Source organism: Simochromis diagramma, unplaced genomic scaffold (assembly GCF_900408965.1).
Source record: "Simochromis diagramma unplaced genomic scaffold, fSimDia1.1 OVJJ01000724.1, whole genome shotgun sequence".
Lineage (NCBI taxonomy): Eukaryota > Metazoa > Chordata > Actinopteri > Cichliformes > Cichlidae > Simochromis > Simochromis diagramma.
Genome location: NW_024387484.1, coordinates 56,523 through 82,670, shown reverse-complemented (window position 1 = coordinate 82,670; position 26,148 = coordinate 56,523). Strand labels below are relative to the sequence as shown.

The window sequence follows — 26,148 nt, the reverse complement described above, 5'->3', positions numbered from 1 at the left end:
TGCCTCTGTGCTGACTGATGGTGCTCAGTGGCTTTTGCTTCTTGCTTTTAAATCAGATGTCACTCTCAACATAAACACAAGCTACAGCAGCCAAGCAGTCTTAGCTGAGGAAACAAAGATACATTTCCTCATTTAATGTAAAATATTGTGGTGATGTTATGTTATATTAGGCAGGCAGCTGCCCAAATAACACTGTGACAATCAAAAGTACAGGGAGTGCAGAATTATTAGGCAAATGAGTATTTTGTCCACATCATCCTCTTCATGCATGTTGTCTTACTCCAAGCTGTATAGGCTCGAAAGCCTACTACCAATTAAGCATATTAGGTGATGTGCATCTCTGTAATGAGAAGGGGTGTGGTCTAATGACATCAACACCCTATATCAGGTGTGCATAATTATTAGGCAACGTCCTTCCCTTTGGCAAAATGGGTCAAAAGAAGGACTTGACAGGCTCAGAAAAGTCAAAAATAGTGAGATATCTTGCAGAGGGATGCAGCAGTCTCAAAATTGCAAAGCTTCTGAAGCGTGATCATCGAACAATCAAGCGTTTCATTCAAAATAGTCAACAGGGTCGCAAGAAGCGTGTGGAAAAACCAAGGCACAAAATAACTGCCCATGAACTGAGAAAAGTCAAGCGTGCAGCTGCCAAGATGCCACTTGCCACCAGTTTGGCCATATTTCAGAGCTGCAACATCACTGGAGTGCCCAAGAGCACAAGGTGTGCAATACTCAGAGACATGGCCAAGGTAAGAAAGGCTGAAAGACGACCACCACTGAACAAGACACACAAGCTGAAACGTCAAGACTGGGCCAAGAAATATCTCAAGACTGGTTTTTCTAAGGTTTTATGGACTGATGAAATGAGAGTGAGTCTTGATGGGCCAGATGGATGGGCCCGTGGCTGGATTGGTAAAGGGCAGAGAGCTCCAGTCCGACTCAGACACCAGCAAGGTGGAGGTGGAGTACTGGTTTGGGCTGGTATCATCAAAGATGAGCTTGTGGGGCCTTTTCGGGTTGAGGATGGAGTCAAGCTCAACTCCCAGTCCTACTGCCAGTTCCTGGAAGACACCTTCTTCAAGCAGTGGTACAGGAAGAAGTCTGCATCCTTCAAGAAAAACATGATTTTCATGCAGGACAATGCTCCATCACACGCGTCCAAGTACTCCACAGCGTGGCTGGCAAGAAAGGGTATAAAAGAAGAAAAACTAATGACATGGCCACCTTGTTCACCTGATCTGAACCCCATTGAGAACCTGTGGTCCATCATCAAATGTGAGATTTACAAGGAGGGAAAACAGTACACCTCTCTGAACAGTGTCTGGGAGGCTGTGGTTGCTGCTGCACGCAATGTTGATGGTGAACAGATCAAAACACTGACAGAATCCATGGATGGCAGGCTTTGAGTGTCCTTGCAAAGAAAGGTGGCTATATTGGTCGCTGATTTGTTTTTGTTTTGTTTTTGAATGTCAGAAATGTATATTTGTGAATGTGGAGATGTTATATTGGTGTCACTGGTAAAAATAAATAATTGAAATGGGTATATATTTGTTTTTTGTTAAGTTGCCTAATAATTATGCACAGTAATAGTCACCTGCACACACAGATATCCCCCTAAAATAGCTAAAACTAAAAACTACTTCCACAAACATTCAGCTTTGATATTAATGAGTTTTTTGGGTTCATTGAGAACATGGTTGTTGTTCAATAATAACATTATTCCTCAAAAATACAACTTGCCTAATAATTCTGCACTCCCTGTAGACATCTACCTTTTCGGAACCATGATAACAGGGTTCTTGCTGTTCGGAGTTGGCTTGGCCCTGGCTTATCAAAGATTGCAGAATCGGCTTTCCAAAACCCCACAAGGCTGCCCGCTATGATGGAAATGATGGGACGGGTCGTGACTTCTCAAAATGGGCTCATTGAACGCAACACGGATAAGATCTTGGAGAAGCTCACGGCAGTCTCTGCTCTCTGAGCACAAGATTGATAACATCTCAGAGAAGCTCTCCAACGGGAGACTGAGAGACCAGTGACGGACTGTTAGACCAACTGTGAAATTGACATGCAGTTGTTCGCACTAAAGGAAAACCACCATCATTTCATGCAGCTACCATATCGGTGTCAGCTGTGGTCTCAAGGCTGGAGCTGATACGTATGTATGTTCGGGGGGGGGGGGGGTCCAATTTCACTGCAGATGTAAACATTGCATGTGACAAATAAAAGGCTTGATTGAATAGCTTCAGACTTATGTTCAAAGAAAAGAAAAGAAGCCCTCAAACCTCTACTCTACTTTATGTGTTGATTTAATGAGCGAGTTAACTTTGTTTCTCTCTTCTCTCAAACGTCTAATCTCTCTTCCTCCTCTTCCTCTGTGTTTTATTCAGTCGTACCGTTTACAGCAGCGAGCAGGGCTTCTTCTTGACCTTGGCGGGCTGAGGGCAGAGGACGGCACGAATGGCCTCATCAAACACAGTCTTCAGACCACGCTGGGTCAAGGCTGAGCACTCCAGGTATTTGACTGCATCTATACATGCGAAGACACATATACGTTAATAAAAGAAGAGAAAGAACTACAAAGACAAAGTAAGAGAAGAAAGGTTTGCTGGTAGTGGAGAAGAATAAGTTCAACTTTCAAAGAACACTATAGTCAACTACAGCTACTATACTTTTATTGTGATGCCAGGAAATGAGGGGAATAACAAAAATTTGCAGAGGCAGTCAGGCTACAAAGTTCTCTAGCATCTTCATCTGCTAGTTTCATATCTTCACTGGTGAGGAGAGCTTCAGATCTTAAAGTGCTTTTCAAGGAAATAAAGTAAGAGTGACTGACCTATCTCCTTAGCCAGAGCTAGGCCCTGTGGATAGGTGATAGGCGCCAGCTTCTTGTCCTTCAGTTTCTCAATGGTATCCTTTTCATCCCTCAGATCCAGCTTAGTGCCAACCAGGATGATGGGCGTGGAGGGGCAGTGGTGACGGACCTCAGGGTACCACTGGCAGAATACAGAGTAAAGGAAAACTAAATAAGAGGCAAGAAAGGGGAACACGCAAAATCAAGGAACGTGTTAGAGGCAAAAAACAGAATCAAAGGTGGAGGGAGATGAAGTTCTGATGCCAGGTGTTACAGAAAGGTGGATGAAGGCATGAAAACATGAGTCATGATATGCTGTAGCTATTAAAGATGAGAGAAATACATCATCCAACTTTCACCCACAGCATCAATCATTCATTCACATCAATTATTAGACCTGTTTAGGCTTTTTCTCCATTTTGTAATCCAAGTACCTATTTTTTTTCTCTATAATAAATTACTGCTTTTGTTCCGTTTGTTCTTTTTTACATTTTGTTCCTTGGCAGCTGAGAGACAGGCCTCATAAAAAACAGCCAAAACTCACCTTAGCTCTGACGTTCTCATAGGATGCCGGGCTAACCAGGGAGAAGCAGATTAGGAAAACATCCTGGATGGAGAGACAAGGAGACAAGAATTAGAATAGCTGCTGCAGTTTTAATTAGCTGACATGTTATATAAGTTCTGTCTGTGTAACTTTATGTCCATTAGTTATTGTGTGTGCATGTGTGAGTCTGTACGGAGCGGAGCCTGTCATAATCTTCCTGTCCAGCTGTATCCCAGAGGCCCAGGTTGACCGGCTTGCTGTCCACCATCACATTAGCTGAATATTTGTCGAATCTGTGGGGAGAGTAGAGAAGGTCAGCGATCAGCCAACAAGTCATAGGCAACCTTTCATTTCATTGGTTATTCATTCATTCAACAATCTTTCAATTCACTGATTGTTTAACCAGTGAAACTCCTGTAATGGAGAAAAAAACAGGACCATACTTGAAATACCACTGTTCACAAAAACATTAACCAACAACATTACTAGTTTGACACAAAAGCCATGCTAACCATGTCTAGTAAGAGAGAATAATACATAATAAGGCAGGGCTGCCCCCGTGTGGTCTCATAGTAGAATAACAGTTTAATTTCTCAATTTTAAAAACTTGAGAAATTTCATCCAAAATGTATTCAGGCTCAAATGAAACTGATAACACAAATGTTTGCAGACACAGATGTTTTTTTTAAAGAAAAAAAGAGACTAGTGTACCAGATTAATCCTGTTTTATGGCCTGTCCGAGGTCTACCCCGCCCTTTGCCTAATGACAGCTGGGATGGGCTTCAGCCTACTTAATGACCCAGTAGTTAAAAAGATGGATGGATAGATGGATGGATTTCCTGAAATAGAAAAGTCACTGAAATAACGTAAACTGTTAAACATAGAACAACTATGACAAACAGTCAACACTATCTGAGATCCTGCTGGTGGTTAGGGAGGATATACGTGATTCTGTTTGTTGTTTAAACATATTTATAGAGTTAAGAGTTCAGATTGCTGGAAGAACAACATCTGATTGCTGTTTTTCTCCCAAAATGTAGAAACACCTGCTAACCATAACACACTCTGCTTTTCCATTAGGTCTGTGCAAATACTACTTAAGTACACTCATCCTCCTGTGCCATTAGTGATATTAACAGAGTGTAGTCCATTTACGTTGGACTTCAGCATCTATGCATATGTTGGCAGATTTTCTGAGTAATGTAAGTTTAGGAGGACGTCACTGTGGAGAGGAGTGAGGTTCTTTTTTTTAAACAAAAATAACCGAGACAGAGTTTTAGTGTGGAAGGAGCCATTATGTTCCCAAAGTTCAATTATGTGTCCCACAGATGCAGCAACATGATTCACAATGAGTCAACATGAGCAATGTTAATCATGACTGCAAAAAGATTAGCAACTGTGAAAGTGGAAGATGAAAAGTTATAACCTTGTTTACATATAAACAAGTTACAGTAACAGTGTATACACACACTCATGCAGATACCGATCAGGCATAACATTATGACCACAGGCCACAGGTCCCCCTTTTGATACCAAAACAGCCCTGAAGCATGGACTCCACTGGAGCCCTGAAGGTGTGCTGTATCTGCAACAAGATTCTAGCAACAGATCCTTTAAGTTCTGGAAGTTGCGAGGTGGGGCCTCGGAGCTTCTCAACCTTAAACATGTTGTTGTACTCTTTAAACCAGTCCTGAAACATGTTTGTGTTGCTGAAAGAGGGCACAGCTATAGAGGCCATGTATTTCTGTTGCTCCGTGGTTCAGTTCTGATGCTCATGTGCCCATTTTTGGTGCTTTCATGAATGTACAGAGGTCAGCACGGGCACCCTGACTGGTCTGCAGCTATGCAGCCTCATGCGCTGCACATGACCCTGTTGCTGGTTCACCACTGCTTTTCAACCTGTTTATAATGAACAGAAGAAAGCTGGCTTACAGTTTTTTTTAATTGGTTTGGCGCAGTTTTCACAAGCAATTGGTACATTTTCAAAACTCTTAGTACTTATATCACAACAGATCATCAAAAGTGCACGTTTTTCAAACATTTCAGCATATTTTCAATTGTGTCAGTACAATACACATTATGACAAAATATCCTTTTCACTACACAAAATAAGTGTTTCATCTAAATAAATGTTTTGTTCACAGTTACTGCCTTTCATAATGTTATCACTATAAAATTTTTGATTTGCATCTCTTATTATTCAGTTTAATACATTTGTCTATCATTTAATTCAACTGATCTTAATGTTTAATCAATGAATCCTTCATTATGTCCATGGATTTTCAACTTGACTGATTGTTATCTGGTCATTTGTAAGTTACACATTGCTGCAAGAGCTTTCAATCTAGAAATACTAATTGCTAATTGTTTCCCCCTGATGATCACAATTAGTTACCATATAAGTAGAACTGTGTTTGAGACTTTGCACTGTTCAAATATGGAGCAGGATAGACTCGTAGGGAGAGGAAACCTTCATCGAAGAGGTGGTGGTGCTCCTCGACAGAGAGGTGGTCTTCAGAGAAATGTAGGCAGAAGACAATGCACCATTGTCTCTAATGAAGTCCGGGCCATCATTGTTGACCATGTGGTTAACAGAGGCTTTACCATGGCTGAGGCTGCCAGGTTGGTACAGCCTAATTTACAAAGGTCAACTGTCAGCTCTATCATCAGAACTTTTCGCCAAGAAAACCGGTATGTCTGCTATAGCAACTTCACTTCTAAAATATAGTACTCTATTGTATAGATGAACAACATGTAATTGTCAGTTTACAGTAATGTAATTTGTAATACTTCAATATTCACAGTATATGATTGTCCTCAGAATTAACAGGAGACAACCTGGTGGTGGTCGCCCACGTGTTTTGACTGACCAGCAGGTGTTGGCTGTGGTGGAAATGGTCAGGGCAAGGAATGACATACGGCTGTCTGAAATCAAACAGGCTATTGAGAACAGCAATGACATGTGCCATCAATTAGCCTTCCAACAATTGCCCGGCTTTTGAAGAAGCACCAGGTTTCCATGAAACACATTTACTTGGTTCCTTTTGAGAGGAACAATGTCCGGGTGAAACAACTGCGTTCAGAATATATTCAGGTACAACACTAAACTGGCATGCAATTACTCTAACAGTACTGACAACTATTAGTTGTAAAAAAAAAAAAAAAAAAATTATCATTTTAGAGGGTGATGGAGCTGGACGCTGCTGTGAATCATCACAAGTATATTCTTGTTGATGAGGCCGGTTTCAATCTGGCAAAAACTAGACGCAGAGGACATAACCTTATTGGACAAAGGGCTACCATCCAAGTCCCTGGACAACGTGGGGGAAACATCTCAATGTGTGCAGCTATATCTGAAGATGGTGTGGTAGGCTGTAGACCAGTTCTAGGGTCATGCAACACTGAACACCTGATAGTTTTTTTTTTTTTTTTTTTAAATGAACTGGAGCAGGCCTGTCAGGGAGAAGACATCGTCTATGTTGTTGTGTGGGACAATGTCAGCTTTCAATTTTTTTTTTTTTTTTTTTTTTTTTTTTTTTTTTTGTTATGCCTGAACATAAGTGTAATATTTGCTGTGTAAAGTTTTACAGTTCAGTTACACTCATTCATCACCAAGGACAATTTGAAACGCTTACCTTGTATTATTTGCTCCTGAATGAAATGATTGGTAAAAGTACTAAGTTGAAAAAAGATCTTACTGTTTTGTTTGGGTGATTAAAGCAAATGTTCTCAGAATATATCACAATGATCATATGTTCTGCAACAATGATTAAGTGGAATGAAAATATGTGCAAATACAATGAAATCATGACATCAGATTTGAAAGAATGACTAGTGTCTCCATCCAGTCTCCATCGCAATGCACTCTGGCCTCTCACACCTGGACAACAACAACACCTACGCCAGAATGCTGTTTATAGACTTCAGTTCAGCATTCAATACAATCCACCCCTCACAACTCATCAGGAAACTGACAGACCTGGGCATCAGTTCCCTCATCTGCAAATGGTTACTGGACTTCCTGACCAACCGCCCCCAACATGTCCGGCTGGATAACCACTGTTCATCTACAATCACGATGAACACCGGTGTACCACAAGGCTGTGTGATGAGCCCTTTCCTCTACTCCCTCTTCACCCACGACTGCAGACCTGCTGATGGTTCCAACACCATCATTAAGTTTGCAGATGACACCACGGTGATTGGCCTCATCAGTGACAACGATGAGGCCGCCTACAGGGAGGAGGTGGATCGTCTGGCTGAGTGGTGCGACAGAAACAACCTGCTGCTTAACACCGAGAAGACCAAGGAGCTCATCGTGGACTACAGGAGGAATGCTGACCCACATCCACCCATCCACATTAAGGGGACGGCTGTGGAGCGTGTGAGCAGCTTCAAGTTCCTGGGAGTCCACATCTCCGAGGATCTCACCTGGACGACCAACTGCTCCAAGCTGGTCAAGAAGGCTCACCAGCGCCTCTTCTTCTTGAGGACTCTGAGGAAGAACCACCTGTCCTCAGACATCCTGGTGAACTTCTATCGTTGCACCATCGAGAGCATCCTGACCAACTGTATAACAGTCTGGTACGGGAACTGCTCTGCCTCGGACCGGAAGGCGTTGCAGAGGGTCGTGAAAACTGCCCAGCGCATCGCCGGAGCACCACTTCCTGCCATAAAAGACATCTACAGGAAGCGGTGTCTGAAAAGGGCTGGGAAAATCATCAAAGACCCCAGTCACCCATCACATGGACTCTTCACCCTCCTGCCCTCTGGGAGGCGCTACAGGAGCCTCCGGACTAAGACCACCAGGTACCGGAACAGCTTCTTCCCCACAGCTGTCAGACTCCTGAACTCTGCCTCCTGACATCTGACCCACGTTAAACTCATGGACTGAACATACACACACCCACAATGGACAACTGTACCCTCAAACACACAATAATAACATGGACTGAACCACCACTCACAACCACTAGCACTTTATATAGCCTCTGTAGAAACTATCTACACCCTCACTTATCTTAACTGCACTACTGTATAGCTCTGTGTAAATAATCATTCTGTACATTCGATAATCTTTAATCCTACAACTGTTTACAACTTGCATAGTTCCCATTTCTGTATAGCTGTATATCTCAGATTCTGTAAAGTTATTTATTTCATATTCTGTATAGTTTTTCATATTTATATCCTGTACATAGCTTGTACTCACTACAGCCTGTACATACTTATAGTTATAGAATATTCACAACATACTTCATACCGTGTACATTATAACATACCATAATAGACCCATTTCTGTAATATACTCACATATCTATATTATTGCTAATATATATTGTAATATATCTATATCACTAAAGCACTTCTGGATGGATGCAAACTGCATTTCGTTGCCCTGTACCTGTGCATGTGCAATGACAATAAAGTTGAATTCTATTCTATTCTAGTGGTGTTACAAATGTGATCAAATGTGAGTTTTGTACTGAGAGATTTGAAAATGTACATTTTAGTTATGAAAATAGTACCAAACCAATTAAAAAAAACTGTAAAGTGAGGATGGCTGTTATAACCCTAGCAGGCTCCCACAGGTTCAGCTGCCGCCCATTTCTCCTGAGGAGCCAGTGTATAGCTGGATACAAGCTTGTGGAGAGCTTCTCGGTGTACGCCAGTGTCAGTACTGTGGTGACCTTAGGTGTTTGTTTCCCAGCCTGCAGAGGCTTGTGTAGTGATGTGCTTTGACGTATTTGACGATGAGTTTAGCGCTGTGTTTGAGCTAGTAGTGAGCAGCCAGTGCCCTATGTGAGAGTGAAGTTTTTCTTTGATTAACCATTTCTTGTCTTTTCAGCAGATTCTAGTCTGTTGACATCCTTTGTTGGAGTGATATAACAGTATAGTTGACTCGTTATCTCTCCCCTGAGCTTATCATTGTTAATCCCCTCATCCCCTAGCCCTTTCCTGAGGGTGTAAGAGTGGCCTTAAAGGAAATGGCTTTTTTTAGACAGTGGGTGAACAGTTAAATGTCAATCATAAAATGTCAATCAAGTAGATCAACATTAGTTGACTGAAGCCACAATACTCTTAAAACAGTTTGCAGCTGAAATCTGTTTACTTGCGGATTCTAGTTTGATTTAAGTTGGCCATGACACTAATGCTGCGGTGTTTTAATCAACAATAAAAGGCTCCTACTTCACTATTGCCCATCTGAGTTAGACTATGTAATATTTTTAGAAAAGAGCATTGAATAGACTACACTTTTTCAAAAATGTCTCCAACTTCCTCCTTTATCTTAAAAACTCAAATTATTTCAGTGTTACTCTAAAAGTCATACCTTGATGACGATCAGCAGGTAGCACAAGCATATGACCAGCAGGGGGCAGAAGAATCCAACAGTGCACATGTAGACAATAAACGATGTCTTCCACACTTCTGCTGGTTCAGGCCATACGATGCTGCAGTTCCCATCATCCTTCAGCACGTCCGCGAACACCACTACCAGCAGCACCACCACAAAGGACCCCACCCAAACGGTGCCACTGATAGCCTTAGCCACGTGGGGGCGCCGCCACCAAGAAGAGCGGATGGGATGCACCACAGCCAGGTATCCGTCCACTGACATCACAGTTAGACAAAAGATGCTGGTAAACTGGTTGATGGCATCCACTGTCATAACCACTCGGCACATCAGAGAGCCGAAAGGCCACGAGAGCAAAGCGTTCTGTACCGCCAAGAAGGGTAGGCCCAGCATGAAAAGCTCATCTGCAATGGCTAGATTGAGGATGTAGATGTTTGTGACTGACTCATGTTTTGTGTAGTTGACAACAACATGGATGACCAGAGTGTTTCCCACCAAGCCAACGACACAAACGATGCAATAAATGAGTGGGATGAAGATTCCAGCCAAGCCAGGGAGGGATCCTGGTTTACTTTTGGTGCAATTTTGACAGGAGCTGTTAAGGAGAAACGAAGTGTCATCTTGGTTGAAGCTGTGAAGCGGTTCGGAGGGAGTAGAAAGGAGCAGGAAATGAGAGTAGGAGGGGGCAGAGGTGTTGCTCCAGGTAGCTGTAGGGACTTCCTGAGGCAGCAAAGCAAACTGGATGAGCTCCATCGAGGCGTTAACGACTATCAGGCAACAGTTGTTGGTAAGCTCACATCAGTAGAAGATCAGCAGCCCTACAGAAAGCAAAGTTAATTAATTTAGCACACTTCATGTGGACATGAAATATAAAGCAATTAATGTATTAAAGGTGTATTCTAACATTTTGGAGATGTCCAGTTAATCAACTCTTCCAACAAATCAGCCGTGTTGGTTGTTTGTCCACTGAAATGTGTCTGTAAAGCTATAAAGTTTGTTCTGGGACCTTTCCTGAGTTCTGTTTTCAGTTTCTGTTCGAGCAGATCTGTTGTTGGAGAAAATGCTTCATCCTTTGTAGCATCCTTTACATCAGGGGTCCCCAATCCCAGTCCACGAGGGCCGGTGTCCCTGCAGGTTTTAGATAATAATAATAATAATGGATTGGATTTATATAGCGCTTTTCAAGGCACCCAAAGCGCTTTACAAGGCCACTATTCATTCACTCTCACATTCACACACTGGTGGAGGCAAGCTACAGTTGTAGCCACAGCTGCCCTGGGGCAGACTGACAGAAGCGAGGCTGCCATATCGCGCCATCGGCCCCTCTGGCCAACACCAGTAGGCGGTAGGGTAAAGTGTCTTGCCCAAGGACACAACGACCAGGACAAAGAGCCCGGGGATCGAACCGGCGACCTTCTGGTTACAGATACGCTTCCCAACCCCCTGAGCCACGGTCGCCCATCATGATGTGTCCTTGATCCATCACAGCTGATTTAAATGAATAAATTACCTTCTTAACATGTCTTGAAGTTCTCCAGAGGCCTGGTAATGAACTAATCGTGATTCAGGTGTGTTGACCCAGGGTGAGATCTAAAACCTGCAGGGACACCGGCCCCCGTGGACTGGGATTGGGGAACCCTGCTTTACATGGTGGAATAGACACAGCACACAGTTTGCATGCAATTATACACACTGCAGCAAACTTGTTGCTTAACTTTAAAATGTAAATATAGTACATAATAATAGTTTTTGTCAAAGTATAGAATTTATGTAAAACCCTTAGGAGTAAGAAAGGTGCTAGGTGTTATTTAGCTTAGATTAGCACCTGGATTATCATTAATGTAACGTTAATCCAGATCCATGAAACTTCAACTAAACTGCATTATAATTGTGTTTTAGAGTTTTAGAGGAAACATCTAGGCTGACTGTGTAAAGGTAACAGATTTCCCATCACGTCTTAGATTGTTCTTTACTAGTATGGACTTTAAATTATTATTGGATAGACAGCAACTTGGGAAGTCTTGTTACCTTGAGGTTGCCTGGAGACAGCTGGCACTCAAGTGCTGTATTGTTCTTGGTTTCAAGTGGGCAGGAGACTTCTCTGTAAAACTCACAAGTGACATTTTTTTGCATCTAGACAACAATACTATATAACTAGCTAATGTGAGCTTTAGGGGTATTTAAATGTTTTAACAGGCTTCTTTTTGTGTGTGTGTGTGTGTGTGTGTGTGTGTGTGTGTGTGTGTGTGTGTGTGTGTCCCGTTTGGATCTTTAGCCATCAGAATTGTTGTCTTAAGGCCAAGAAAGATGCCAAGCGGATTTATTTTACCAAGTGGATCATCATGGCCTTGCCATATTGGTCCATTTGATTGACCTTTATTATAATTATGAATTTATTTTATTTTCAGTTGCTACAAACGGGACAGACATGACTGGGGGATAGGACAGGGAGAAAGAATGAAAGAAAGAGAGAGAGAGAAAACCAAAGGGGAGAAGAGACGGTGAGAAGGGGGGGAAGAAAGAAAAAAAAACAAAAAAAACAAAACACCTGGGTCACCTGTATGGAGAGAAAAAACAGAAGAGAAAGCAAACAACGAAGAGCAACATAATAAAAAAAAAACAGCACCATCACAATAAACTAGCTAGCAGTAGATATCAGTAGATACTAAATAATAAACGATATTGTGCAGCACGCAAGATAGACAGCGCACAATGTGCTTTGAGGCAGCAGGCAAGAAAGCTGTAGTCCGTGTCTGTGAATACCCGTGTGTACACCTGTGTGCATACCTGTGTGGATCAGCATGCTTGTATTCATATTGTTCAGTTATGCAATATGGAACTGAACTCTGAGGGTCCACTGAGCCTATCGCGTCTGATTAATTCTGAGGCTGTTGCCCTTTTCTCTGCGGCCTTTGCTAACTCTTTCTGTTATGATGACATCAGTAATGCACCTCTCTCGGTTGATGGCGTAGTCAACTCTTTTATTTCTACATGTTCTTCTATTTTGGACACTGTGGCTCCAGTAAAGACTAAACGCCGTAAAACCTCTCGCCAACTTTGGCTAAATGAATCCACCCTCGCTCTTAGACGTGAATGTCGTCGAGCTGAGAGGAGATGGAAAAAAGATCATCTTCAGGTGTCCCTTGACATCCTGCATATGAGCCGGTCTAAATTTCAGAAGGCTGCCAAAATGGCAAAAACTTCTTTTTTGTCAAACATTATTGCGACTAATAGTCACAATCCTCGAGTTCTGTTCAAAATCTTTAACTCAGTGGTTAATCCCTGCTCTGATGTTTCGATGGGTGCCTCCCCGGCCCTCTGCGAAAAATTTCTAAATTATTTTATAGATAAAATCTCAGTGTTAAGGGCCCCACATTCTCCGGTAGTAAATCAAGCCCCAGTTTCTGAATGTTCAATGGTTTTTCAACAGTTTGAACCTGTGTCATTCTCGACTTTAAAGGAAATAATTAATACCCTGAGAAGCTCAAATTCTCAAATTAAGGATGCATTGAATACAATCGGGTCCTGTATCTTATTTTTAATGAACTCATCACTGTCATCTGGCTATGTTCCGACTGTCTTTAAACATGCAGTCGTGCAACCTGTTATCAAGAAAAGTAGCCTTGATCATAACACTCTAGCAAATTACAGGCCAATTTCTAAACTCCCCTTCATGTCAAAAGTTTTAGAGAAAATAGTGCTTCAGCAACTACAGACCCACTTAGAGAGAAACGGTATAAGTGATAAATTCCAGTCTGGATTTAGACCGCATCACAGCACCGAAACTGCCCTACTAAGAGTCTTCAATGACCTTCTTCTAATCGCTGACTCTGGGCACTCTGCAGTCTTAGTTCTATTGGATTTGACTTCAGCCTTTGACACGGTTGACCATGATATCCTTTTGGCAAGATTGGAACAAGTAGTAGGCCTTAAAGGAAATGTTCTATCTTGGTTTAAATCATATTTCTCTGAGAGGTCGTTCTCTGTCATGATGGGAAAATATTCCTCTTCTTCTGCCCGTTTTCGCTGTGGTGTGCCCCAGGGCTCGGTATTGGGTCCTGTGTTGTTTTCTCTGTATATGCTGCCCTTGGGCTCCATTTTTGAAAAACATAATGTCTCTTTTCACTGCTATGCTGATGATATTCAAATCTACCTCCACCTGACTGGGGATGTTTCATCTTCACTACATCCTCTGTTTGATTGTCTGAGCGATGTCAAAAACTGGTTATCACGTAACTTTCTTACTTTAAATGAAAAGAAGACAGAAATTATTGTTTTTGATAGAAATATGCCTCTGGGACAACTGACTGGCACATTCGGGCCTGTTGCTAACCACCTCACTGATGCTGCTAAGAATCTTGGAGTTTTCATGGATAGTTCCTTCAAACTAGATAAACAGGTCTCTACTGTGGTAAAAACCAGCTTTCACCAACTACGCCTAATTTCTAAGGCTAAACCTTACTGTCAATGGAAAATTGTATTTAGTAGTCAGTATAATCTTTTAGTGATATAAGTTTGCATATGGTAGAATACTGCATGTAGTTATTTGTATTAGGAAATATTTAACCATGTATGCTTAGAGGCATATAATTAATTGTGTAGTGACAGGATGTGTGATCTCTAACAGGCTGCAGGCTTGGTGTGCACTCCAGGAATGCACCCCCACGTCCTGGGAGCATGAGAGGTTGCACCTTGTTTTATTGTTTTATTGTTTTAACATAGCTATGTCTGTTTTAGTCTAAGTGCCTTTTTGTCTAGATGAACTGCTGGACTTCTTCACTGTGTTATCTAGGGTGAACCATCTAGGGTGAGGGGGAGATTACCCTCTTCCTGACCAAGGATGTTTCCTTTTGTGCTTTCATGTTATATGACCCTTTGATCAGCATCACACACACACACACACGTACACCTCCACATTCCAATGTAAAGAACAAACGCTCACTGAAGTATAAATAAAGACCGGGGCAGTTTCTTAGCGCGAGTCTCAGTCTGGAGGCTGCCCTTGCTAGCAAGAAGTTCTGTGTGTTTCTCTTCTCTGAGTCTTTACTGAAGAAGTGTTTTAGAACATTTTCCTTAACACTTACATACCACACAAAGATCTGGAGAAACTCATTCATGCTTTCATCACTTCAAGACTGGATTATTGTAATTCTCTCTACTTGGGCCTACAATCTTCTCTTCTTCAGCGTTTGCAGCTGGTCCAAAATGCCGCAGCACGTCTCTTGACCGGCACTAGAAAGTACGATTCTATCACCCCAGTTCTGGCAAATTTACACTGGCTTCCTATTAAATACCGAATTGATTTTAAAATTTTATTGTTTACTTATAAAATTCTAAACAATATGGCACCTGACTACCTAGCTGATCGCCTCTGTCTGTATAGCCCTCAGAGAGCACTAAGATCATCGGGCCAACTGCTCTTAGTGCAACCTAGGTCTCGGCTGAAGACCAGAGGAGACCGTGCCTTTGCCGTTGCTGCACCCAGGTTATGGAATACTCTTCCTCTTCATATTCGCGCATCAGATTCCATTCAGTCTTTTAAATCACGTTTAAAAACGTATTTGTTTAACCTGGCATTCAAGGCGAATTAGGGTAATTTACATTTGCATTTAGATTATGTAATTATTTTATATTTTATTTATATCTGTAATTTATATTTTATATTGTGATTTTTATCTGTATCATGATTTTACTGGAAAGCACTTTGGTGTACTTCGGTCTTTAAAAATGTGCTATATAAATAAATTTTGATTGATTTTGATTGATTGATAGATACCCATCAAAACCAGAAATTACAGCAATGGCAAAGAGAATAGTGCAGTACTACCCTATGCTACAGGACCAAGGCATCAAAAATACATGGGTAAGTGAAATGCATCCACTTCAATACCAAAGTGTTTTATGTTGGACATTTTAGTAGTGGTTGGAAAAATGTATTAAATGTCCTATACAGGTTACTGTGTACACACAGCTAAACAAAAGACTGCAAAATGTGAGATCCCCCCAAAAAGCCACTCCAGATGGGAGACATTCAAAGAGGTAAGGCTGCAACTAATTAATTTTAATTTTAGCAATGATAATTCTGTTATCAATTAATGAGGAAAATGAATAAGATGTTTAGTCAGTACGATGTCTGAAAGTTGTGAAAGTTTTTCCCCAAAAGTCTTCTTTTGTCCACAACCTGACAATTTTAATTTCAACGATAGAGGACAAACAAAAAAGCTAAAATCATGTTTGGGCATTTTATTAAGGAAAGAAAGAAGTGATCCAAAATGGTCAATCAAGTATTTGGTGACCTGCCTTTAGTTTCCTCACCTGTTTTAGCATGAAAGGAAGAAGCACTTTGTATATATGAAAATGGCTATACAATAAAGATATGAATTGATTGAGTTTATAGTTGATAACTAATTGATTAACTGACTAATCTTTGCAGCTCTGCCAAGAGGCGACGTCTTGATCAGCCAAGTGACGTAGAAGAAATGGATTCAAGTGACTCAACAATCATTCTGGATCTGTCCACAGAAGGGAGGAGCAGCCCAGAGTCGGCCAGTAAAACAAGTGAGTTAGAAGGTGAGTTTCAACTTTACATTTACAAACCGGTCACTGTGTGGTCATCATAAAAAAATAAAACAAATATACCTGCATGTTGAGTCAAGATGGCAGTCCTGACATGACAGAAGTAAAAGGCTTTAAAATGGGCATCAGAAAATGATAACTACATCACATTTTTCCTGTTTTATCATCAGTTTGTTAACATTTCTGTGGAAATTAATGTTAATAAAGTATTGGTATTAATAAAAGCCAGTATATTATAAATTTAAAGAGCTGGGTACTGTGGTGTGTTTATAGTATAAGTCTGTGCAACATCACTGTCTATAACCACTCAGTATATCATGTAAAGTAATGTTTTTAAAAACAATGTGCCTCACTAGAGGCTTTTTTTCCCCTCTTTTTAACTGTTTTTTAATTTAGGTTCCAAACTAATTTTTTAAAATGTATTACCCTGACACAAAATATCTCTTTGCTATGTCTTTAAGGAAAAAGGAAAGCACAAAACCTACTTGAAGAAGAACCCTCTACCCTGCCAAGTCCTAATAGTGAGTCCATCCAACTGCCTCATGGCTCTGTGTGTGTGTGGGCACATCTTTATAGCGGTGCACTTGTGTGCCTACATATAATTGTATATGATTGCATGACCATATGTAAATTGGCATTTACATGGTAAATATTTTGAAAAATGAATAAGTATTTAATAGTTAAGTTCAGAGCTGTAGTGTTTTTTTTTGTGTGTTTTTTTTTTAGATTTAACTCCATTAAAGTATAGTCTATATTTTTTATGGCAGATTTCTGACACTTGTCATTTTAATGACATAAGATTTTTTTTTTAAAGTGAAAGACATTATATATGTAATTTTGTGTCTTGCAGCAAACAAGCCTGCAGATATCAACAGTCCAGACACCCACTGTCCAGCAACCTTGGCCAAACACTACAAGACCCTACAAACTTTGTTTAAAAGAAAAAACCCAAACCAGCAGGATGTCTCTCAGCCAGAAGAGCATTCATTGATTCAAATACTATTCGCGAGGAGGACAGACACAAAAAGGTTCTAGAAGCATATCCTTGCTTCAAGGACATTGGACATGTAAGTCATTGTTGAATCCACGTGATTCAAGCCAAACAATGTTTATCATACCAACTTCTTGCTCCTCAGTGATGCATTGACATGTTTGTATTGGTATGCTGAATATTTTATAGGTGATGGAGGAGCTTCATCGCATTTTGGATAAAGAAAATGCCAACTTCATCAATGAACTGAAGGGAAGATGGCAAGCTTTCTGCCAGAACGTGCTGTTTTTTGGTGTATGGAAAAAGACGCTGAAGCCCCCAATGGGAATGGATAAAGGTAAGCAATGATGTTTTGGTGTTATTGGTCATCAGAGTATAGTTTGGATCTTTAAGCATGTTAAAGCAGTAGTCCGTAAAGTAATGTCACTGAGGACAGGAGGAGGAGAATTAGAAATTTTAAAGGCCTAATCCCCCACTCCCCCTCTCCTTCTTGAAGGAGCTGAAAGCCGCACCTTTACTAGTTACACGCAGGGAAAACAGACTCAACACTACAAAAGGCTAAAAATACAAACCAACAGGCCAGTTTAGGAAAAGGTTGTTGTGTAGGCTCACTACACAACATACAATGTAAGATAAATCCCTTTTTGTTCCCCCTCCCTCCCCTCCTCAGCATTAAGTTTTACAGACTGACATTAATGCAATGTAGGTCAATGTAGGTGTAGTTAGCATTCAAGCATAAGTCATATTAGCCTACTGTAAACACAGTATACTACAATTATCTACACCATTTAACATTTTTTTAGGTTACTGTGACAAGCTTAAACTATGGATTACAGCTTTAACTTTCATGTACTAGTGTCTTGTTGTTCACCTTTTCAATCCACGATGGTTGTCACTGGCCAAATATTTGTTGTTGTTGGTTTTTTTTTTTTTTTTATCTTGAGGATTTTGTTTAAGTTTGGTAATGAGATGATGATTCTTTTTTCTGTATAGTTGAACGGGCTCTTGAGATCCTACATGTGCTGCCATCACTGTTCCCATCCACCTCTGCTCCTCCAAAGAGGGCACGGGATGCAAGTGAGGCTCTGGTGCATGTCCTTGAGGTGAGTTGTGTAAAATGTAGTAGTTGTTTTTTGTTTTTGTTCTTTTTGGGACAACAGTATTAAAAAAATGCTTCTGATGAGTGCCAAAGTATTTTATATTCACATATTATATGTTCTAAGCCTTCAAAAGGCACCTAAAACACATTTTTGGAATGAGGGTTCTCACATGTTAGATCTCTGTGACCAGTAAATACAAACATGGATGCATTACGTGGTAGCACATTTTTATCACCTCAATGATACCTAACTAAATGTAGCCTTGGTTTTCTGTTTTTCAGGAAGGCTAGACAGATGTGAACAGTAATTCCATCGAGAATAATTAAAAGTAGCAATTTCAGATGTGTTTTCTCAGAACCTCAACTTTTGTTGTAATTTAGCTTTAGTTATGTGTTTGAAACAAAACTGCATCATCCTTACAAAAGTATGTCTGTGTTATGTGTTAAAGGACCAAGAAGACCCTAATACCTATCTGATGAAACGTCCTCTCTCATGCCCAGTCCTGATTGTGAGTCCATCCAACTGCATCCTAGCGGTAGGAGATGTGCCAATAACCACGTTTCCAAAAGACTTGGTTACCAAGGGTGCTTTATACCTTATGGCCTACTATTACACCCTTCACCTTACATACCCAAAATGTGTAGCCACTCTGCTTTCCGTCATACAGACGGAGGTTCTCTTGGACAAAATCCATGAGAGAGATCTCACATCATCTTACAAGAAGAGCATAATGATAATAATAATGGATTGGATTTATATAGTGCTTTTCAAGGCACCCAAAGCGCTTTACAATGCCACTATTCATTCACTCTCGCATTCACACACTGGTGGAGGCAAGCTACGGTTGTAGCCACAGCTGCCCTGGGGCAGACTGATAGAAGCGAGGCTGCCATATCGCGCCATCGGCCCCTCTGGCATGGCTGAGTGGACTGCTTTTATTGGCCAGTAAAGCCAATATGGTCAGATGGACTATAGGAAAGCACTTCCTCTCTCCTTCCACGGCTACTACAGTCCATGTTGGTTGTGATTGATTTTTGTTTGTAATTTGGCCAGGTTAGCCCAGTGTTATAATTAAGGGTGCACGATAATATTGGCTAACATGCCGACATTTTGTGTTTGGTTTGTGCAGTGCAGAGACAGCCTCGCTTTTAGTTAATTTTAAGATTTTTTTTTTTTAATGTTGAGTTTAGACAGAAGACTATTCAGAAAATAGGCTCTACTGTGAAAGAGTAAATTGACTAAGCTGAGACTGACTAGTTTGGTATAAAAGTAAGAATTGCTTTATTGGGTATTAGCTAGTACAACTGTAAAATATTGGATACATCCTTACTCAAACCTATAGACTGTTACCAGACAGAACCGCAGCTGAAATAACAAGGGAGAGTGAAAACTTCCCTTTATTCTTATGGTGTTTACTAGGGGTGCAACGATATTCGTATCGATATTGAACCGTTCGATACAGTGCTTTCGGTTCGGTACGCATATGTATCGAACAATACAAAATTTGTAATTTATTTTATCAACTTTCCTTCTGACGATGCTGTCTGTGTTGAGCGCTCAGTGAATCTGCGTTCGACTACTCCGCCTAGCCTGCACTGTCGAGCGCAGATCCACTGAGCGCTCAACACAGACAGCATCATCAGAAGGAAGAGCGCAGGGCAAGCTAGCGAGACAGAAGTTAAGCTCTCCTTGCAACATGGCAAATTGAACCTCCCCCACCCTCATTCAGATCTGGCGTTTGGAACTATTTTGGTTTTCATGTGACGTATGACCCTGAAGGTAAGCGCGTCATGGACTAAAGTAAAACAGTATGTTGGATGTGCCACGCAATGCTTAATTACATGGGTGGGAACTAGTGTGTTAGCGCAGTTAGCTCGTTAACGTGTTGGCCGTCTAGCCCCATGCACGGGGCGATCAGGGATAGCTCGTTAACGGAGATTTGCCGTGTTGTGGCGTTAAGGTCATTTCAACGAGATTAACCTGAAAGCACTAGTGGGAACACAACGAATATGACTGCACATTTACATCATCCTAGCGCAAAGACAAGTGGAAGCAGACAAAAACGACAAGCATGCATGCTACAAACTTTACCCGAGTCATTTAGACAGCCGTTAGCACATGATTCTCCTTATGGGGACCTGATATGTTTAATATGCTGCTGAGAATATAGCCCAGAAGAAGCGTATAGTATAGCTTTTATTTTGGAAAGAGCCATTTCTCTGTAATAAACTCTCTTTTCCAAAGATGAGTGATTCCTCAATCAGATACAGGGCTCGCAAAATTGCTAGCCCGACGTCCCGGCGCTAGCGATTTTTCCAGTCGGGCTACCAAAATCTCTGCCCTGCCCTTCGGGCTATTGTAGGAAGGAAACATATATGTCAATGCTTTTGCATTCTTTCGTAAATGTAGCTGGGTAATTATGTCATTGGCATCGGTGAGCCACTGTCAATATGTGACATATTGAATCGCGTTTGAATTTGCGCTTGTTTTTTGCTTTCACTTTGCAATCGCGCGAACTGTGTATAAAGAGCGACAGCACTGATTGGTGAGTGATGATAATTTGCGCCCCAATTCCTCTGACATCGTCTTATCAATCGTTAGCTTACTACGCAAACATGATAAGTGAAATCTCCCGCAGCTTAAACATGTGAGAGGTTGATCGTGCAGAGAATCGCTGAGCGTTATGTGAGTGTGTGTGTAAAAGCAGCAGGATATATATTTTAGTTCTGCTGAGCCAAATAAGACAGGTCAGGGTGAAGAAGTGACAGCCAAAGAAAAGCTTACCACAAAACGGAAAAGTTATGACAAATCAGACTATAAGGCAAAAAGAAAGTGCAGCTTTATGGCTTCATGGACAAAATAATTTCTGTGGCTGCGATATGATGAGCTAAATAACCAGGGGTGCACATAAGTGGTCCGCGGGTGCGCATTCGCTGTCAAAATAAAAAACACGCACAAGGGTTAGGGTTAAATTTAAAAACTGTACTTTTGAGTTAAAATATATATTTATAATTTTAATAAATGATGAATTAAAAAGGCATGAACATTTTTTTTTTGTATCGAAAAAATATCGAACTGTGACACCAAAGTATCGAACCGAACCGAACCGTGAATTTTGTGTATCGTTGCACCCCTAGTGTTTACCTAGCAAAAGTTGAAAAGTCCGACATGCGGCTTATTGTGATCTGGTCACCCTGTGTGCATGTCTGGTATGGCTACTCAGCAGCCATACATTACAGGGAATGAAAAAAATATTTTCAATTTGTTATTGTTGCAATTGCATTCTCTTAATAAAACCCAGTATCTACAGTGCAGGCTCTCCTACTGAAAGTTTTTGAGATGCATACAAAAAATGTCCAGTTCACCAGCAGTTTAATGCTCTAAAGATTTATTTCAGTCCTTCATGTTGGAGACTCAGATGTTGACACATGGCAGTACTGCACTTTAAAGATGTTACATGGACTCTGCTGACTCCATTGCTAATTCTAGGACATTTTCAAGTGGCAGGAATTCACGAGGAAAGGTGTACTCAGTCAGGTTGGAAAGTCCGGACACCACACAGCAGCTCAAGGCTGTGCGGAAAATATCCATGCCGCACGCCTCATACCACTCATTGGTTAAAGTGGTGTAGTACTCGACGTCCGAAGTGGTGGTGAAGCCGTTGAAACCCCCGACGACAAAGAGGCGATCATCAATTACCTCAATGCCAAAGTTGCTGCGTGGGGTCAGCATAGAGAACACGAGGTTCCACGTGTTGGTATGCGGGTTGTAAGCCTCAGCGGTGCGCAGACGGTTGTTTCCATCGAAGCCACCAACCTAAAAGTAAATACGTGGCTCAAATGATTGAATGTAAGTGTAACCAGCTTCACCGTACCCCTGTAAGAAAATGCACCTGCTATATGTCTTTAGCTGCTTTTGCACAGATACTCCAGAAAGTGACAGAAGAATTAAGTTGCAATATTGTCCAAAGTTGCCCTTAATATGTAGCAGATACAAGGAGATTGTTTACCTTAGGTGTGATCTGACTACTGGAAATACTCTGATTGGTTTAGGGTTTTACCTGGATAAAGCGAACAGCTACCTGACATATTCTCATGCTGTTATATGGAGTTTACACATAAAAGTTGTTTAAAAAAGGCTCATTAACGTCCCAGTATTTGCATTCTCACAGGCCCACATTTGTTGGGAATGTCTAGAAAAGATCAGGGTGCAGTGGTGTGTGAAAATGACTTCTGAATTAAAAGGAAAAAGTAAAATAAAGTAGAAGCCAGCTGTTGGGGAAGTCTGTATGAGACCTTTTTCACTCAAGCCTCAACTACAGCTATTAAAGCACTGTTGTCTATTACACCACGCTATTATCAACAAAGATGAATAGCCCTCGACAAAGTATTTGTGTTTTCAGTATAAATGTCTTCACAGCTCTTTTGCCTTTAGTCCAAAAAGGAACATTGAGTTCCAGTCCTTTCTTCCTATAACAGATTAAAGTAGCCCTGACAGGCCTTGGGGCCTAAAAGCCTGATCAAAGACCCTGAGGTCAGCACCAGGGTAAGGTCACTGCATTCTGCTGATGATAACTTTTCCTTTTTTTGAATAGAGACTTAGTCTGAATAGAAAATAAATACTAAACGGTAGCTAGCTAAATAAAGAAGTGTGTCTCAGAAGGTGAGACTAAAATCTTTGCTTTTTACCAAAGGGTGCAGCTGCAAAACAACTAAATAAGTGGTTTTAAGGCAAATAGCAAGATAAATTTACAGCTAAAATGCCTACCGTCCCCAGAGGATGAGTTCTAATCACTTGGCTTATTCCCTCATTTTTCTAAAGGTATTGCTGGATAAGTTTGAAATTGTCTCTAACATATGTCCTTTATGGAACGATGAGGATGACAATGTTGGTTTTGAATAAGTATTTCTGTTGTACTGAGTGAAATGTGAAATCATCAAAGACACAAAATTTTGGGAATGAGGCACATGGAAAAAAAAAAAAAGAGAGAGAGGCAGAAACATCACTAATCAGTTAAATTAATACATAGAATGAGTAAGAATGCCTTCTCTGAACCTGTGGTCAGGATAGGAATCTGATCATTGATAAATACAAAACAAAGTTAGCCAAATTCTGTGTCAGCCAAATCTGTGTTAAACCTTGCTGATCAAAGCACATTACAGATTTGATTTGTATGTTACATGAGTGTCAGCACTACTTTGTGGTCTTACTGCAAAGACATGATCCGCATATGCAATGACACCTATCCCGCTGCGGCGGCTGTTCATGGGACTGATCATCGTCCACTGGTTGCTCTCTGGGTTGTAATATTCAGCTGTTTGCAGACACTCGTTGCCATTGAGTCCACCACAAATGTAAATCTGAAAACAAAAAAGGGACATTAAAATTTTTTACATTTCTTAGATTTCAGTTGGAAACAATGTTACCTGTAAGTGAAATGTTTCCACATCATTTGTGAAGTAAGACCGATACTCAGTACCCAAGTGTCCAACTGAAAAATATGACAATTAACAAATGTGTGTGTTTTACAATTACCTCTCATAAAAACATGTTTATGTACCCAAATTTTACCTGAGTGTGTGGGACTTCTTTGAGTCAGAAAGCCTAAATGAATCAAACATAACATGGAATCAATAAGGCTAATTTTTCTGTTCAGGAATGCAGATAAATAACTGTAATCTGGGATCTTAATATAATAAAATAATGATGTGTTTTACAATTTTTTTTTAATATCTGTTATATTTTAGTTGACAAGTCAACTCAACTAAAGTACTGTACATAAATGCAAAGATGCACTTGTGATCAGTTAGAAACAAAATAGATATATATTAGTATATTTTTCAACTTTAAACTATACTTTTAAATTTGAAAACATGAACATAGAAACCAGTTTGTGACCTATCTTGCACCTCGCTTCACTGTAAAAATGTGTATTCCCTGACTGGTTGGCAAGTGGTTGCTGGAGGTTGATGGCTGTCACTACTGTGAAATTGTAACCAGGAAGGTGTTGCACCACAAGCCTCCTTGTGTTTCCTTTGGTCGTAAGCAGACTGTTGAGGTTTGCATGGAGTATTCTGACTTGTCTGCAAATACTCAAACTATTTGCTGTAGAAATCTGTAGAGTCTTTCATACAATCACTGCCTAACCAGCTGAGGAGTACACATTTTTCCCTAGCAACTGGTTGTTACCAAAGGTTGCTGACAGGTCTCTAGGCCTGTGTGCCTGAGACCCTACTCTATTTCTCTGCTACTCTTTTACTTCACCCACCCGGTTGTTAAGTGTTGTGCAGCTGGCGTCGCTCCTCTGTTCGTGCATCGGTGCAATAAGACTCCACTGGTTGAGTTCAGGTTGATAGCGCTCTGCACTGCTGAGTCGTACATGCCCGTCGTAGCCTCCCAGGGCATAGATGAACCCGTTCAACACAGTCACGCTCACATAGCTGCGGCGGGAGTGCATGGGCGCCACCTCATTCCAGGCGCGAGTGGTCAGGTCAAACCTACGGACGCTGTTGAAATGCTCCACCCCGTCGAAGCCACCAACGGAGTAGACGTACCCGTTGAGGAATGCGGCTCCATAATAAGCACGAGGACACTCGAGGTTGTTCGTTACGTTGACCCAGCGGTTAGCCCGGCAATCGTAGGCCTCGATGCCGTTAGTTGGCTCACCACCACTCCACCCCCCAATGGCCAGCAGGATGGAATGAGGCAGGCGGGGACGAGCAAGAGGGTGATACAAGGCAGACATGAAGGGTCTGCTTCCTAGATCATGTATGTCTAAGATGGCATTACTTATCATGGACAGGCACTCAGAATTGGCCTCCACCAGCTCACTAGACAGCACATTGTCCTTCAGGTAGTCTGACGTCATCAATCCCAGTCGGACCTATAGAGAGATGACAGAAGAGAATGTGACTATGAATTTCAACTACATCAGTTTTAGTAAACTCAAGCTTCTTTAGGATAATGCTCCTAATGTTGTTTAATTTTCTTATTGCTAGCAAGAGAGAGACCAAAGTCAGACACCATTAGCCTTTTCGTCAACAGGGACAGTTTTTAGTCATAGCCCTAGCAACTATACTTAATAAATATAATTTATTCTATAGTATGTATGTAGAGATCTGATACGGTTTTAATGCTCTTGAAGAGAATTTCTTAAATGTGGTTTGGCTACACCTGAAAAGAGCAACATCTCAAGATATTAAAGCATCCTTATACCCAGATGGATCGACTCAATCTATGACTTAAATGCTGAAGATTTAAGTCCAAACTAAATGTAGTAATGAAAGTTTATAGACCTTGGACAACAGAGCGGTGAGGTGTTGTTTCCGTTGTACAGGTACATGGCTAATCCACTTTGTAAGCGCTTCATACACAGTGGTCTCCAACTGCACATTGAGGTCCTCTCTATCAAGGATGTCAGTAAGTTCCTCCACAGTTAGCTGCAGGAACTCCTCCTCAAGACAACCTGCTCAAAGTTACTGATGATGTAGTGGTAGGCCTTGGCGCGTAGTTCGGGTGATAAGCATACTTTTGTGAACTGCCAAAATGCCAACGCAGTTCTCTGGGCACAGTTGCTCCCCGAGGAAGTCAGAGCAGAGTTTCAACAATGTCATTGCTTTGGAATTGATCAGCTGCCATGAGAAGTTCCACTACATTGTCCCCTGCTATTGAAACTGAGGCCGGTGTAAGCAAAGTTAATGATGAGTGCCATCATCTCAGAAGACAAGC

The 26,148-nt window shown here is 41.1% G+C and overlaps 2 protein-coding genes, 1 long non-coding RNA gene and 1 pseudogene across 5 annotated transcripts; 1 reads left to right on the top strand and 3 right to left on the bottom strand.

The window, feature by feature from the left end:
• Positions 1-1,777: 1,777 nt before the first annotated feature.
• LOC120724493 (ras-related C3 botulinum toxin substrate 2-like) lies at positions 1,778-3,666 on the bottom strand. Its single transcript, XM_040016683.1, has 4 exons — positions 3,592-3,666; positions 3,399-3,473; positions 2,837-2,996; positions 1,778-2,530 (listed from the first exon to the last, which is right to left on the bottom strand). Exons 1-4 carry the CDS (start codon positions 3,664-3,666, stop codon positions 2,400-2,402), a joined length of 441 nt encoding a protein of 146 aa, XP_039872617.1. The 3' UTR covers positions 1,778-2,399.
• LOC120724494 (somatostatin receptor type 3-like) lies at positions 3,555-10,788 on the bottom strand. 2 transcript variants are annotated; one of them, XR_005693939.1, is made up of 3 exons: positions 9,730-10,788; positions 4,110-4,237; positions 3,555-3,691 (listed from the first exon to the last, which is right to left on the bottom strand). XR_005693939.1 is itself a non-coding variant. In XM_040016684.1 (2 exons), the coding sequence occupies exons 1-2, from the start codon at positions 10,504-10,506 to the stop codon at positions 3,671-3,673; spliced, it is 798 nt and encodes a 265-aa protein (XP_039872618.1). In that variant the 5' UTR covers positions 10,507-10,782; the 3' UTR covers positions 3,561-3,670. The 2 variants fall into 2 exon arrangements, 1 of the variants encoding a protein (XP_039872618.1); XM_040016684.1 differs by lacking the exon at positions 4,110-4,237 and having other exon boundaries at positions 3,561-3,691; positions 9,730-10,782.
• Positions 10,789-15,619: 4,831 nt separating this feature from the next.
• On the top strand, positions 15,620-17,538 carry LOC120724496. 2 transcript variants are annotated; one of them, XR_005693941.1, is made up of 5 exons: positions 15,620-15,792; positions 16,187-16,311; positions 16,791-16,850; positions 17,180-17,396; positions 17,510-17,538. It is a non-coding gene; the product is annotated as an uncharacterized LOC120724496 (long non-coding RNA). The 2 variants fall into 2 exon arrangements; XR_005693940.1 differs by having other exon boundaries at positions 16,187-16,323.
• Positions 17,539-21,689: 4,151 nt separating this feature from the next.
• On the bottom strand, positions 21,690-26,134 carry LOC120724497 (annotated as a pseudogene).
• Between the last annotated feature and the right edge of the window lie 14 nt (positions 26,135-26,148).